At 34.9% G+C, this 14988-nt stretch overlaps 2 protein-coding genes across 2 annotated transcripts in view; one reads left to right on the top strand and one right to left on the bottom strand.

Annotated features, from left to right (window-relative positions):
- The window catches only part of LOC111689592 (plasminogen activator inhibitor 1 RNA-binding protein), a 46081-nt gene that overhangs the window by 16690 nt on the left and 14403 nt on the right, over positions 1-14988 (top strand). The window lies entirely within an intron of this gene.
- LOC111688434 (molybdopterin synthase catalytic subunit) overlaps positions 13715-14988 on the bottom strand; it is an 83200-nt gene continuing 81926 nt past the window's right edge. The window contains exon 5 of the mRNA XM_046948541.1: positions 13715-13839. Coding sequence (XP_046804497.1) covers positions 13822-13839 — 18 coding nt within the window. The 3' untranslated portion in view covers positions 13715-13821. The remainder of the gene's footprint in view (positions 13840-14988) is intronic.

Raw genomic sequence — 14988 nt, 5'->3', positions numbered from 1 at the left:
CCGAAATCTTGTTCGCCTTGGTTTTCGAGGCCTTGGTAGTCCCTAAAACGGGGGGTTTTATCGGCTTATTGGCAATACAGGCCTGAGCTGCGCGTGAGGTACTTGAGAAATCCAGAGGTACCTCGTTGCTTATTTTTCTGTATCCAGGTTTGGAGCCAGATGCTGTTTTTGTGTTGCGACTGACGGATCCAGGCTTCCCTAAATCCGCAGTCACTGTGGGTTTTGCGCCGGTAGCCTTCAGACTAGCCCGACCCGGTGTCTTCGTCGAACTAGTCTGGGTGGCAGCACTCGACTAAACACAGTCTGTCGCCTTCGCCGGTTCTCCGGGGATTATGAGGTCCCTTACCGGATACGCGGGGCACGGTTTCTTCTCGGACATGACATTGTACATTTGTGTATTTTATACTTGCTGCCAAGTATAGAGATTCTGCATTGGTGTTGTTGCAGACTACCTAGCCGCCCAATATGGGAAACAGACGCTCAGTGAATTTTGGAAGGACGTACCGTTGGACATTGGGTTTACTAAACCCGAACGGACTGCATTGTCAGAAAGGCGTCAAGATGACTACCCTGGGCGGATGAAACATCCTGGAAATTTTTAATAGCCGATAGATTGGTTGCTGATGTTGCTGGGGTTGACAGCCCTTGGGCGAATAATTCGGGTCATTCCTGTACGTAGAACCGGCTGTCGGGGAATGCCGATATTTCGGATATAATTAAACTTATATCAGATAGATTGGTCACATCTGGTGGTTGAAATCTTTCGAGAATAAAGTTTTGGTATACAATTTTTACATCAAGGATGCTTTTCTTTAAATGAATTGGTATTTACTTTTCCATAAGAAACTTTTGGGCACTTCTGTTTTACATTTTTTGAAAGTTAAAATTTCTTGGGAAAAATATCTGAAATTCAGACATTTTTAACAACCAATCTATTCATGATATTCTGTGGTAAAAATCTTTCTAAAGCTGCAATATTTAAAAAAAAAGTTTTTATTTTTTAAATTAAAATGTCTTGGAAAAAAACTTTGTACAAAATATTCCTATATTTTCTGAAAGACATTAAACTGTCATTTTTTACAACAATAACGTTACTCTCTTCTCACAGACGAGTTCTTTGTAACTCCAACACATATATAAGAATCTTACTCTCTATCCAAACTTTGTCGCGATTTGTTTGAAAATATTTTTATACTTGTTAACGATAATTCTGTTAAAGTAAATTCAAAAGGAATGTGATATTTGTTCAGTTTACAACATACGTTATATTGTTACATCATTGTAAAGAAAATATCGTTCAAAAATATTAAATGAAAAAATACAACAAAAATATAACAGAATTTATTCATTCCCAGTATTTTTCACAAATATACAAAAAAGTTTTTTCTTAAAAACGTTTCTTGAATATGAAAAATTTCTTAAATGTCTAGGCAATTTTTTCCAAAGACGAGATACTCTTACTAGGAATGATCGTTCAAAAATAGGAGAATAGGATGTAGAATAATTTGTTCATTTCTGCTAGATCTTGAAAAGCAAAAATTATCACATAGTATTGATGTAAGTAATAAGTCTACATAAAAATATCAATAGCCTAAAATTTACAAATTTACGAAATGTGCATCCCAAGAACCTCACAACATAGGGGATGATATGTTCTCTTATCCCCCCATTAAAATCAAAACGGAAAATCATGTTGACGATTTTTTCCAATCTTGAATAATATGTATTGTTAGTACACCAGATGTCACTTCAACACAATAATTCAACAGCGATGTTAAAAGCGCCCGAGCAACAGTAAGTCGAATACTCATTTGTAAGTAAATATTCGCATTAAATAATCGGAGCAAGGTAAAAAATTCTTGGAGCAACGGCATCAAAATTTAGTTTCTTATCGATTACTCCCAAACATTTCAAATCAACCACAATTTCCAATTTCTTAGAATCAACATATATATCTAAAACATAATCATGGGGACTTCCAAAAGTCATGTACTTTGTTTTATTCCAATTAATACTAAGGTTATTATTAAACACCCAAAACATCCATAAATTACCTATCGTTGATAAAAAGCAATTAATCATCATCAGCAAAAATGAAGGAACTTCATAGATGAAAATTTGTAAGGTCAGTAATGAAATCATTCAAGTATAAAATAAATAAGAGAGGACCTATAACTTGTGGCACACCTTGAGTGATACCACGAATATCACTAAAGTTGCCTCTAACATCAACGTATTGTGAGCGTTATTCAACAATCTTAGAAATAGCTGGAAGTATACTAATAGGCCTCAAATTTTCCATAGACAATCCTTGACCAGATTTGGGCATTGGGACAACTCTTGAGAGTTTCCAAGAAGATAGATAAACGGAAGTGGTTAATATAGTATTAACTATATGTAAAATGTGTTCACTTATGCTTGGAAATATTATTTTTACAAACCTTAATGGAATTCCATCAGGACCCACAGCATTTGATTTCAACTTATTAAAAGCGTCCAAAAGTTCCAACATGGACCATTATCAATATAATTAAAATCAAATTCGTCTGCAACAACACCTGAGCCATCAACAAAATAACAATTTACCTCATTAGCGGCAATATCAAAGAATGCTGATTCGCGTTGAAGGCATCCAGCGTTTCTTAAAATTTTCCATAAATTAGCATTATCACTTCTTTTGAATTTTTCAACACCTTCGCGCCTCTTGAACTTACGAATAATGTTTTTTGCTTTGATTCGATATTTGCAATAGGTTCTCCAATTATTCTCCGTATAGGTTTCAAGAAAACCTTTGTATGCAATATCTCTTAAAGACACAGCATGTACAATTTCTCTAGAACCCATCCAAGACTCAAATCTAATCTTACGACGATGACTAACAATGGAAACAAATGAAAGTGCAGACTCAAGGAAAGTGTCTAACAGTCGATCTGAAAATTACCCTCTTTCTTAATTTTATCGGCTACATAAATGCCGACGCCACCACCTCTGCCTGCAAATACAGTAAGATCATTTCTATATAATGTATAACCTGGAATAGATACACCCTTCATGGAAATGTATGGCTTAAGCCATGTTTCCGTTACTCCAAAAACATCCATAACATGGCGCAATTCATTAAATTTCGTTCCATTAGATGGACAAATAAATACTCTGGCAGTTTGCGTGACAATATTCAAGCTTTTCACACGAGAGTTAAGGCAATTCTTCAAAACAGTATTGTCGCTAACAATTGGACCCGTATTGTAATCAATCATTTAATAAAAAGAAAATATACATACAGTGAATCAACTAAGTTTTTTGTCTACCCTTTTTTAAGAGAATTTTTTATTTTGTTCATTAATAAAATTAAAAAAAAACAGGTAGAATGTAAATTTTTGTTTTCCAATTGAAAATAGAGATTGTGTAGAATGGGAAAACCAAGAAAAATATTAAAATAAAAAGTTTGGTGCATTTGTTGTTGCATTTAATTATTTTTATCAGAATTTGCATGTAAATAAAGTAAAATACGGATATGGAAATTTCCAGTTAATTTCATTGGGGTTTTCAAATTATTTTTTAATTGCATTTTGGAATTTATTTTTTTTATTGTTAAAGCACACGCGTTAAGTATTTTTCAATTGTAATTTTCAAAAATCATGTCCTCATTGTGTGAAACTGTGTAGTTATTTGCGTTAAAAATGTTTGAAGGCAAGTAATGAGGCAATTCCAATATAAAAAATAAGTTTAGATTTTTAGAACAAGTATAAATCAGTGAAATTCAATTATGATATTTTTAATCAATCATTAAAAAATATAGAAATTGATGAAATAACACAAAGAATTATTAAAAAAACACACTGAGTTGTCTTTCAAAATCTATAAATGCCAAAGGAGAGCGACTTGTTAAAGGACACGCGTTAAGTATTTTTCAATTGTAATTTTTAAAAATCATATCCTCATTGTGTGACACTGTGTAGTTATTTGCGTTAAGAATGTTTAAAGGCAAATAATGAGGCAATTCCAATATAAGAAATAAGTTTAGATTTTTAGAACAAGTATAAATCAGTGAAATTCAATTATGATATTTTTAATCAATCATTAAAAAATATAGAAATTGATGAAATAACACAAAGAATTATTAAAAAAACGCACTGAGTTGTCTTTCAAAATCGTTAACTGCCAAAGGAGAGCGACTTGTATCCTTATTTAAGGAGTGAAATCGAAAAATTCTTAACATACATATATGTTTATAAAATAGAAACCACTAAACTTACAGCTTTATTTTTTTTATTTGATTCAAATTATTATTACAATTTACAAAAAAAAATATTTTTATAGTTTTAATCACTAGTGATGAAATTTTGAACCCTTTTCGGAAACCCTTCCATTAACGTTTTTATAGTGCTTTCTGTCACTTTGCTCGAACATGTAGTCCATCTCCGTTTAAAATCTACCACACTTTTGGACACCTTTTTTGTACTCTTCAATTCTCTTTTAACAAGAGCCCAATATCTCTCCACTGGCCTTAGCTCCGGGCAGTTTGGAGGATTTGCCTCTCTTGGTACAAATACCACATTATTGTTCTTGTACCACTCAAGGGCTTGTTTACCATAGTGACAGGATGCCAAGTCAGGCCAAAAAAAAGTGGACACATAATGAAGTCTTATGAATGGAAGCAGCCTTTTTTGTAAACATTCCTTGATGTAAATTTCGGTATTTATAGAGCCCGTTGTAACAAATGATTGGCTTCTTTTGCCGCAACTGCATATTGCTTGCCATACCAAGAACTTTCTGGGAAATTTTGTCTGCTTTTGGGTCCTAAACTTTTCTTCAACATTCCCTCGAGCATCAGCAACATAAAACTTTTGACCTGGAAGTTGCGAAAAATCTGCCAGAACATACGTTTCGTCATCCATTATGCAGCAAGAATATTTTTTTATTATAAAACTTGACTTCAATTTCCGTGCTCTGTTTTTGGCCTCTAAATTTTTAGCGGCGTTCCTGTCAGGAACTTTTTGAGCCTTGTATGTTTTTAAACCTGCATTAGCTTTAACTTTTCGCACCAAATAGTCCGAGCACTGAGCTAACCGAGCTGCTTTCCTACCGGATGTGTTGGGAGCTCTTTTGAAAATGCGTTCTATTTTTTTGGCTTTAGAAACATCATGTGGACCATTCCTTCTACCTGAACCAGATTTTCTATCAACTGACAAGTTCTCCCGGTACTGTTTAATAACATTGGAAACAGTTTGACGGCAGACCTTTGTATGCTTAGCCAACTTTTTGTAAGACCAAGTTGGGTTTAGTTGAAAATATTTAATAATTTCAGTACGCACTTTTTTCTGGTCACTCATTTTAATCAGATTAACAAAAAAATTAATATAATTGACATTACACATAATAACTGACATGTTTTTCAAAGGTAACTTGATCAAAAAAAAATCAAATAATTCTTTGGTTGAAAAATGTAATGAAAAACGTGTGTAAAGAATTTTTCGATCTCACTCCTTATATTCTCTAAAGTCCATATACGAAATTAAAAGAACATAGTGTTTAAATTTAGACCTCTAAACAAACCTTACCTTGCTTGGAAACAATATAAAGTGAACTATCGTGTGGTACAGGAAAAATACTTAATTTAGATATTTACAAATAGAGGCGGTTCTCATCACCTAAGGTCCACAAAAGCAAAATTTTTTTAGCTAATACATACACTTATATATAGTTAGAACCCAAATCAAGAAAAACATCCAGATCCAACTGCGCCTACTGTATTTTATTCATAAAATAAAGCATTCAAAATATGAGGTAGAAAAAGCAAGATTTTAGCATGTTATAGTTCTATAGTGGTATACGGTGATATCCTCATACTTAGAGTGGCTAGGATGGTATTTAGTGTTAGCTTTATTGAATTAGAATCAATATTATACAATTCTTAATAAAATTCACACAGTACTTCCCAAATAGATGGGGTTTCCCGAATGTAGTTTTTGTTTATCAATACAAAATTACCAAAAACCTATATTATTTTTGTTATAATATACAGATTTATACACCACTACACATCTTTTCTAGGTCCAAATTAATATATCATGTATCCAATTCAAAATTACTTATTTTCAATTAAATCAAAGAAACTATAGATTTCATGTTTAGTTAAATATTGATAAATTCTTATAGGTATAAAGGAATATAAATCGAGTAAGAAATGTACAAATTTAGTCGTTCCACTACTAAAATATCTTAAAAAATGTTATTCTTATATATAGGAGTAATAAAAATATTAAAATTTAAAAAAAAAATGCAGCAATATTAAAAAAATTAACAAAAAACCTAAAAAAAGCAAAATAAATTTTATCAAAAATCTCGTTAATTATTATCACGGTTTTACTTTACAAAATTTCCAAAATTCTTAAGAAAACAAAAAACATTCCTATCCTAAAACACAATGGCGTAGTTTACTATACCCAGCAGGAAAAATGTGACTTACTAGCTCAACAATTTAGTTTAATTCATAACATGTCATCACATCTTAGCGATGCTACAACGATTGCACAACACAGTAAACGTTATAAGAAATACTATTGTTGCACCTAACACAGACTATTTGATTACCACATCTAAAACTGTCGATCTTATAAAACGTTTAAAAAATAAAAAATCTCCTGGAATAGGTGGTATTAACAACATATGTTCAAAAAAACCCGTTTTTATGGGTTCAACTTCCTCCCAACTTATTAACATCTCATCTGGATGTCCACAAGGATCCTGCCTCTCGCTTATTCTTTACAACATATTTACTGCAGATATTCCAAGTGTACCAAACTGTATTACGTGCATATTTGCAGATGATATCAGTTGAATATCCACTTTAGAAAATGCCCTAGCATCTTTAAATACATATTTTAACAAATGGAAAATTCTTGTAAATCCTGACAAAACACAGGCTATTAATTTTTCTAGGAAACGTAAACCTTGTTTCCTATCTCAAAGACCATTGCGATTTTTTAATAAAAATATTGACTGTGATGATAATGTTAAATATCTAGGTATTCTACTAGATAAAAATATTCTATATCCCCTAATAAATAGGAACTCAAAATTAAACTTAGAAAACAAAAAACTTATAATAAAAGTAATTTTCCATCCTATAATGTTCTACGCCGCCGCTGTATGGTCGACTACTGTTAATGTACATATTAGTAAACTACAAGTAACTCAAAACAAATTACTTAAAATGTTGTACAAGCTACCCAGACACTATTCCACCCGACGAATACGCAGCCTATCTTGCTTTGATCTTGTTTATGAAGATAAATAAAATAACCACAAATTTTAAAAGAAAATGCGAATTGTCTAGGTATTGTCACATTAATGAACTGGTTTCAGCATAATTTTATTCCGCTAACATAATTATTCCTAAGCTTTTCATAAAGGTTTTTTTTAAATTTTTCCTTTTTATCAATATTAATTAAAACACTTGTGGTATAAATATTTTTTTCTAATTAACAAAGTAGAAAAGGATTTTAAATTTTCCTAAACTCTTTAGAAATTAAGACTACTGTAAAGCAAACAATTTATAATACCATAATTTGTAAAGTTTTCATTATTTTTTAATCTTTTTTTACTACAAAACTTTATGTTTTATTGATCAGCTGCTTAACTTTCTTTATTATTTGATCAGAGTTACCATCTATTATTATTTATTCTTTTTTATTTTTATTCGTAGTAATATAAATCTTGACCAATTTAATAGAAATTAGTTTGAGAAAAAAGTCTTGCTACCGGTTCCCAAACCATCAAAGTAATATCGGTTTTCCCTATTATATTTACACTAATTTTTATATAAAGCGTGAGTCCCCTTTTGCTGTTTGTTGTTATTGCGCAAAAGTTAAATTCAATATACAGTTTTAAAGATTATCACAAAATCCTTGAAGGAGTTTCGAAGTATCTTAACACAACTAGATTTTAGCAATTATTAAGTTTTTTGGGGGAATGGGTGTATTAAGGAAACAACATGTATACGTTTTGCCTCCAAATTTATAATATGGCCAATTATGAACAATAATTGCCTAGGAGTTTATTCCCTTTTGCATGCTTTATGTATAAAAAATAAAACAACGCCACATCCGCTACAAAATATTCTATAGGTAACAGGTTCAGAATGATATCCAAGGCCGCTTGCGGAGTACTTCTAATGGCACCAGTAATGCCAATGGTGGCACACCTTTGAGCTTTATTGAGCAACTTCCTGTAACTGTCCTTTCTCAATGTCTCCCACCAGACAATGCAACCATAAGTTAGAATAGGCCTGACAACCGATGTGTAAATCCAATTTACCATATCTGGTTGCAGACCCCAATTCTTCCCTATGGAATTCTTACATGTGTAGTAGGCATTTAAACCCTTTTTCATTCTTTCCTGAGTATTTTCCTTCCATGACAGCTTGCTATCAAGGAAGATCCCTAAATACTTAGCTCCTCTAGATAAACCTAATTCGACGCCGTCTAACTTTATACCTTCTGGTAAATAGTACAAGTTCCGTTTTACAAGGATTAACACCCAGTCCCTTATCTTTCGCCCATAGCGAGAGTTCACATAATGCAGTCTCCATGATGTCACTGATCGTGGATAGAAATTTTCCTTTGACCAGGATCACCACGTCGTCCGCATAGGCAACTATCTTCCTTCCCTTAGATTCAAATAGCCTTAGGATACCGTTAACCGCTAGTAGCCACAGAAGAGGAGATAAAACACCTCCCTGTGGTGTCCCCCTGGTAACCCTTCTCCTAATGCAATGATCCCCTAGGGTCGAGTTAATAATTCTACTGCTAAGCATACAGACTATCCAACTCACCAGGAAGTCCTGAACTCCGAGCCCTATAAGCGAATCTCTAATAGCCTCAATCTTTATATTATTGAAGGCTCCCTCAATGTCCAAAAACTCAGCCAGAGTATAATACTTATTCTTCAAGCCGTGCTCAACACAACTTACCACCTCATGCAGTGCACTCTCAACAGATTTATCCTTAAGGTAGGCATTCTGAGCGCCACTAATGAGGCGAGTATCAATATTGTTCCTTAGATGTAGAGCTATCAGTCTCTCAAGTGTCTTCAAAAGGAAAGAAGACAGGCTGAAAGGTCTAAAATCCTTTGGCTTTGAGTGGCTTACCTTACCGGCCTTGGGTATTAAAATAACCCTAACCTCCCTCCACCTCTTTGGTAAATACCTAGATATAGCGTCCTGAGGCAAGTTCTTTAGTAGAGCTGGAAATATACCATCCGGCCCCGGTGACTTGAAGGGTCGAATGAATTAAACGCCCATACTAACTTTTCCCTAGTGACTATCTCCTCTATGCAACTGTACTTGCTACTTTGTGCTACTTGGCGCCACAGACTCGAAGTCCTTTTGGTCGTCAACCACATCTTCAGTTGCAAGACAACCCGGAAAATGTGTTTCCATTAGCAGAGCTAGGGTCTCAGAGCTAGACTCAGTCCATGAGTTATCACTCCTTTGGATATACCCTATGACCTTTGGGTCCTTAGATAATATCCGTCGGAATCTTGATAACTCGTTGACATTGTCTATGGATTCACAGTACTGGGACCATGAAATCCTTTTAGCCCTTTTGAGATCCGCCTTATACTTATTGAAACACATTTTATAGTTGTTCCAGTCAATTGCTCGACCTGTAAGCTTGGCCCTATTGAACAATTTCCTAACAGTCGACCTTTGAAGTCTAAGTTCCTTGGTCCACCACTTAGGTTGCTCTCTTTTGCCCGGGAAAGTAACCGGACAAGATAACTCATAGCTTCCCTTAAGTAGGTCTGTGAACTCGTTCACAACCCCCTCTAAATCAGTTGGCAACAAATCGCACAAGGCCCGTTGTGCCAATACAGACTCTACCCTATCATTAAAGGTTCCCCAATTGGTTTTCCTAGAATTCCTTAAAGGTGGACTCCTAGCCAAGACAAAAGCCAGTGTGAAGGATTTGCGACTATGGTCCGAGAATGAACAGTCCGTTGCAACCTTCCAATCCATAACGAGATCTTCTAAACGGTTAATTAAAGTTAAATCTATAACTGCCTCCCTATCCTTGTTCCTGAACGTCGGCGTATCGCCCTTGTTACAGATGATGAGATTGTTATCAGTTATAAAGTCAAATATTAACTCACCTCTTTTGTTGAAACCCTCCTGCCCCATTGGCAAAGATGAGCATTAGCATCACAGCCCATCACAAGGATCGCACTTTTTCTTTTCGCATATGCCGTCAGCTCACGCACCTCAGAGCCCGGTGGGTCAGTCGCCTCGTACGGCATATACACCGAAGCCAGTGTGAGCATAAGCCTACCTTTGGCTTCTCTGTTTATTACGGTTATGTCACCGCTTCTAAAAGAATGAGAAATGAGAAAACCTAATTCATTCTTTGCCAGGATACAAGTCCTTACCTTGTCCTCGGAAGACGGGACAAATAAGGTGTACCCTTTGACCATTAAACCAAGAACCTTATTGTTGTTAATCCAAGGTTCTTGGATAAGGGCCACGTCCGTCTGTGAATCGATGAAGAAGGTTACTAACTCGGCTGAAGCTGCTTCACAGTGATGCAGGTTTATCTGCACCACTAGCAACTTCTTTGGTTCTGTCATGTTTCGGGTACCGGAACCTGACAGTGCCAAGACCAAATTTTGCAACCCCCCCATCTCATCCAGGACTTCTAAGGACTTACGATCCACTGCGAATCGAAAGTCCTTGCCAGTATTCTCCTTACAAACCAGTGAGCTCACATGTCTCCATTGGTCTGTAAGAAGTCTTCTATTCTGTTTGGCCAATACTGCCAGTATGGTTTGCACCGTTCTTACGGGTGGTGGAATCCACTACCGGAGCCCTTTCCCTTACTGACGTTCTTGCGGAGGTCAGTAGGAGAGCGGGCCGGAAGTTTACCGGTCCTCTTTACCTTACTTGGTGTCGTTTCCACCTTGCTAGGGTTTTTGGGTGGTAGACCTTTGACCTCCGCAGCTCGCTCCGAAGACATGAGCGCATTGGTTCCCGGGATACCACCCTCTTTGCCTTTCGGCAGACTGCAGGTTGATGTTGCTATCGACCCATCACTCTTTTGAGTGTTAGTCGGGTTGATTGCAGCATCCGCCTGTTGTCTCCAGGGAGTGGACCAACCCAGAGCGTCACCAACGGGGCCGTATATTCTCTCGAATTTAGCGACGCTTTGTCGGTGCCTTCTGAGCAGGAGCCTCTCCCTTGACGAGAACTTTGAAGAATCAGCCTTTGCCATCTTAGACAGAAAGGCGAGAGACCTCAAAGTCCCGTTCCTAGCCTTCTCCTCCTTCGTTCGGCCTGTATAATTAATATCTCGTGGAGGGGCACTTGGTTTCTCCTCCACGGCTACTTGCCGAACGACCTGTGGACAGACAGAGATAAATTCCCCAGCTTCTGTGTGGCACTCATTTCACCAGAGGAGTCACTTGACACCTCCAGAAGACCCTCCACGTCTAAGTCGGTCAGTACCTGTCCTTCATGCTCAACAATTCTGGCATGGAGGTCAGTAAGGGTAACGTCACCGTCCTCCCATGTACTGTCCAACTCCCCATTATTCTCGTTGACCGTGACGTCCTGATTGTTTCTCCCTAACAGGTCGACCACCCCTTCCGTCGTGTCCCTACTCTCATCCTTTTTTGTTTTTATCTTTGGTTCTTCTATTTTGAATCCCACGAGTATGCACGTACAGACGGACGATCCACGCAGTGACGGCGTACGTGGACTAGGCAACTACGTTACAACAGCGCTTTACCATGACGCTGAGGGGAGCTGTTAGCAACTAGCCTCTTTATGCACTGGCTAGCCATCCAGGCCCTCGGCACTGCTACCACTCACCTAGACCTTAAAAGTGCCTATATAACGCTATGTCTAACGGAAAAGCACTTAATGCTCAAAGAGCCAAATCGAATAACATAGCGTATCATCTATGTCATGATAGAAGGAAGTAGGATTGACAGACACATACCACACTCACTATCTTGACAAGATGAGTAACCTTTAGTTATACACTTCTTTGAAACCATAACTTCCTGTGGCTGGATACCGAAGCATTAGTCACAGTGTGCTCTAGTCACGATGTGTACTTAAGCCCTCGCATCACGACAAGTTAGTTACCCTTGGCGAAGGAGTCGAGCTGTTACAACAACAAATATACAATGAACTCTGATTTTATTTTTGATATTTCTAGTTTCTGAATTATTCCTAGAACATTTATTTTTGAGTAAAAAATTTTGACCACATCTTTTTTTGTCACTTTTTATGTGTTTGCTTTACAGTTAATCATAAAAATAAGTGTACAAAAATGCTAATTAGTGTCCGACCGAACGTTCGGGTACGGGTTCGGAGTTCGCTAAAAAGTGAGGTTCGGCCAATGTTCGGTGTTCGGAAAAATTTTGACCGAACGCCGAACTTTTTATAAAATGTTTATTTATCATCATCAAAAAGTTTTAAAAATACTGGAAATTTGTTTACAGAAGTTATCATACATACAAAAATGTCAAACGTTCATAACAGGCTTAAAAATAATAGTATTTCTATGAAATTATACTTAAATTTTTTTATGAACCAAAATTTCATATAAATCGGCAAATTGAAATTTGCGAATTGTATTAAGTATTGTAAGTATATTATGTTTATATTATATATATTTTTTATATAATTAAAAACGGTAATTTTAATAATTTAATAAAATTCATTATGATTTCGATACATATTTAAAACGAAATTTTGATCACCTTGGATCATAATATGATCATGTATAACAATATTATGACAAATACAAAAATATCATCATGAAATATTTTGACGGTATTTAATCATAATATGATGAACTCGGTTTAATATATGTTTTATGTTTTTCAGTAAACAGTAACGTTACCTATTATCTTAGTTTAACTGAGTGTTATTGGCCAATTAAACTTAAGCAATAAGTGAGCAAATATAATTAACAAAAACAATAAAACAATGATTTCGGAAGAACAAAAACTTAATATTTTAAGTAAATTTCACTTTTCTGATTTGTTTTGTTTTATTTATTATTGTTTTTAATATTTGTTTAACATTTTTCCAAAATTTTTCTTTTTACAAAAGTGTTATTTACAAAAAAACAGTTGTTCATTGTTTATGTTTTTGAGGTAAAAGTTGGCAATACTAACAAAGTGAACTGAACTTAAATCCATAATTAAAAAACTCAATCATCGGTTAAAGTCCGCCTAAATTTGTTCCGAGTTTAATCTAACAGCAAGTTAAGCCCAGTTTAACGGAGTAGTAAGAAACCCGCCCTAAAAATCATTATTAATCCAGTGTATACTAAGCGAGATTAAATGTCATACCAGTTAATTTTTGAGCTTTATATTCTCAGTGAGAAACTGCCTACCTGAACGTCACGAAAGACGAATTAGTCAACCAGGGGGTAGACATTACTGGAAATGCCTCTATTTTTCGGACGCATTGACTCTTTGTCAAACTGCAGGTACATATAAAATATTGTAGCGTATCAACGAAAGTATGGGTTCTTTTTTCGATGACTAATATGATTTTGTTAAAAATTTAATTATTTTGAGCCTTAAAAGTGTTATTTTATTTGAGTAATATGTTCTGAAAATAGAAATAGAAATGAAAATAGTTATTTGTATATTGTTATTTCAAATAAAAAAACGACTTTTTATTTTAATTTGAAAACATTAAAATAAATATATTTGTGAATTTTGTTTTTTATTTTCAAATATCCACTTTTCACATCTCTGATAATCTATTAATGAAATGCCTCTACCACCTTAAAATGTGTTATTTTATTTGAGTAATATGTTCTGAAAATAGAAATAGAAATGAAAATAGTTATTTGTATATTGTTATTTCAAATAAAAAAACGACTTTTTATTTTAATTTGAAAACATTAAAATAAATATATTTGTGAATTTTGTTTTTTTATTTTCAAATGTCCACTTTTCACATCTCTAATAATCTATTAATGAATTGCCTCTACCACCTTAAAAGATTATTTAGTTAGTAAGTTTGAAAGGAGGATGTATATATATACATCAAATCCAAAGAAATACACTTAGACCTCTATCGGGCCTGTTGTGCGCTTCTTAAACAGTGCCGCTACTAACCACTAAACTACCGGAGGCCAGACATAAAAGGTTATGTCGCCATGAGTATCACCATCAACCCTGCCATTCAACATAATGCCCCCGATATTTTCAACCAGATTTGTTAGTAAGTTCCGGTCTAATATATGTTGCTCTAGGCCAATACGACAGTTCAGTTCCCCAAGAATGCAAGCATTAGTAGGACAAAAAATTTAAAAAGTTTTTAAAATTATCAAAGTTTGCATTCCAGTTAGTTTAATTCGTGTATCATTGAATAAAGTGAAAGATAGTATTATACATAGTAAGGAGTGAGATCGAAAAATTCTTAACACACGTTTTTCATTACATTTTTCAACCAAAGTATTATTTGATTTTTTTTGATCAAGTTACCTTTGAAAAACATGTCAGTTATTATGTGTAATGTCAATTATATTAATTTTTTTGTTAATCTGATTAAAATGAGTGACCAGAAAAAAGTGCGTACTGAAATTATTAAATATTTTCAACTAAACCCAACTTGGTCTTACAAAAAGTTGGCCAAGCATACAAAGGTCTGCCGTCAAACTGTTTCCAATGTTATTAAACAGTACCGGGAGAACTTGTCAGTTGATAGAAAACCTGGTTCAGGTAGAAGGAATGGTCCACATGATGTTTCTGAAGCCAAAAAAAATAGAACGCATTTTCAAAAGAGCTCCCAACACATCCGGTAGGAAAGCAGCTCGGTTAGCTCAGTGCTCGGACTATTTGGTACGAAAAGTCAAAGCTAATGCAGGTTTAAGAACATACAAGGCTCAAAAAGTTCCTGACAGGAACGCTGCTAAAAATTTAGAGGCCAAAAACAGAGCACGGAAATTGAAGTCAAGTTTT

This window comes from Lucilia cuprina, chromosome 4 (assembly GCF_022045245.1).
Source record: "Lucilia cuprina isolate Lc7/37 chromosome 4, ASM2204524v1, whole genome shotgun sequence".
NCBI classification, from domain to species: Eukaryota; Metazoa; Arthropoda; class Insecta; order Diptera; family Calliphoridae; genus Lucilia; species Lucilia cuprina.
Note: the sequence above shows the minus strand (reverse complement) of the source record. Positions and strands in the feature narration are given on the sequence as shown.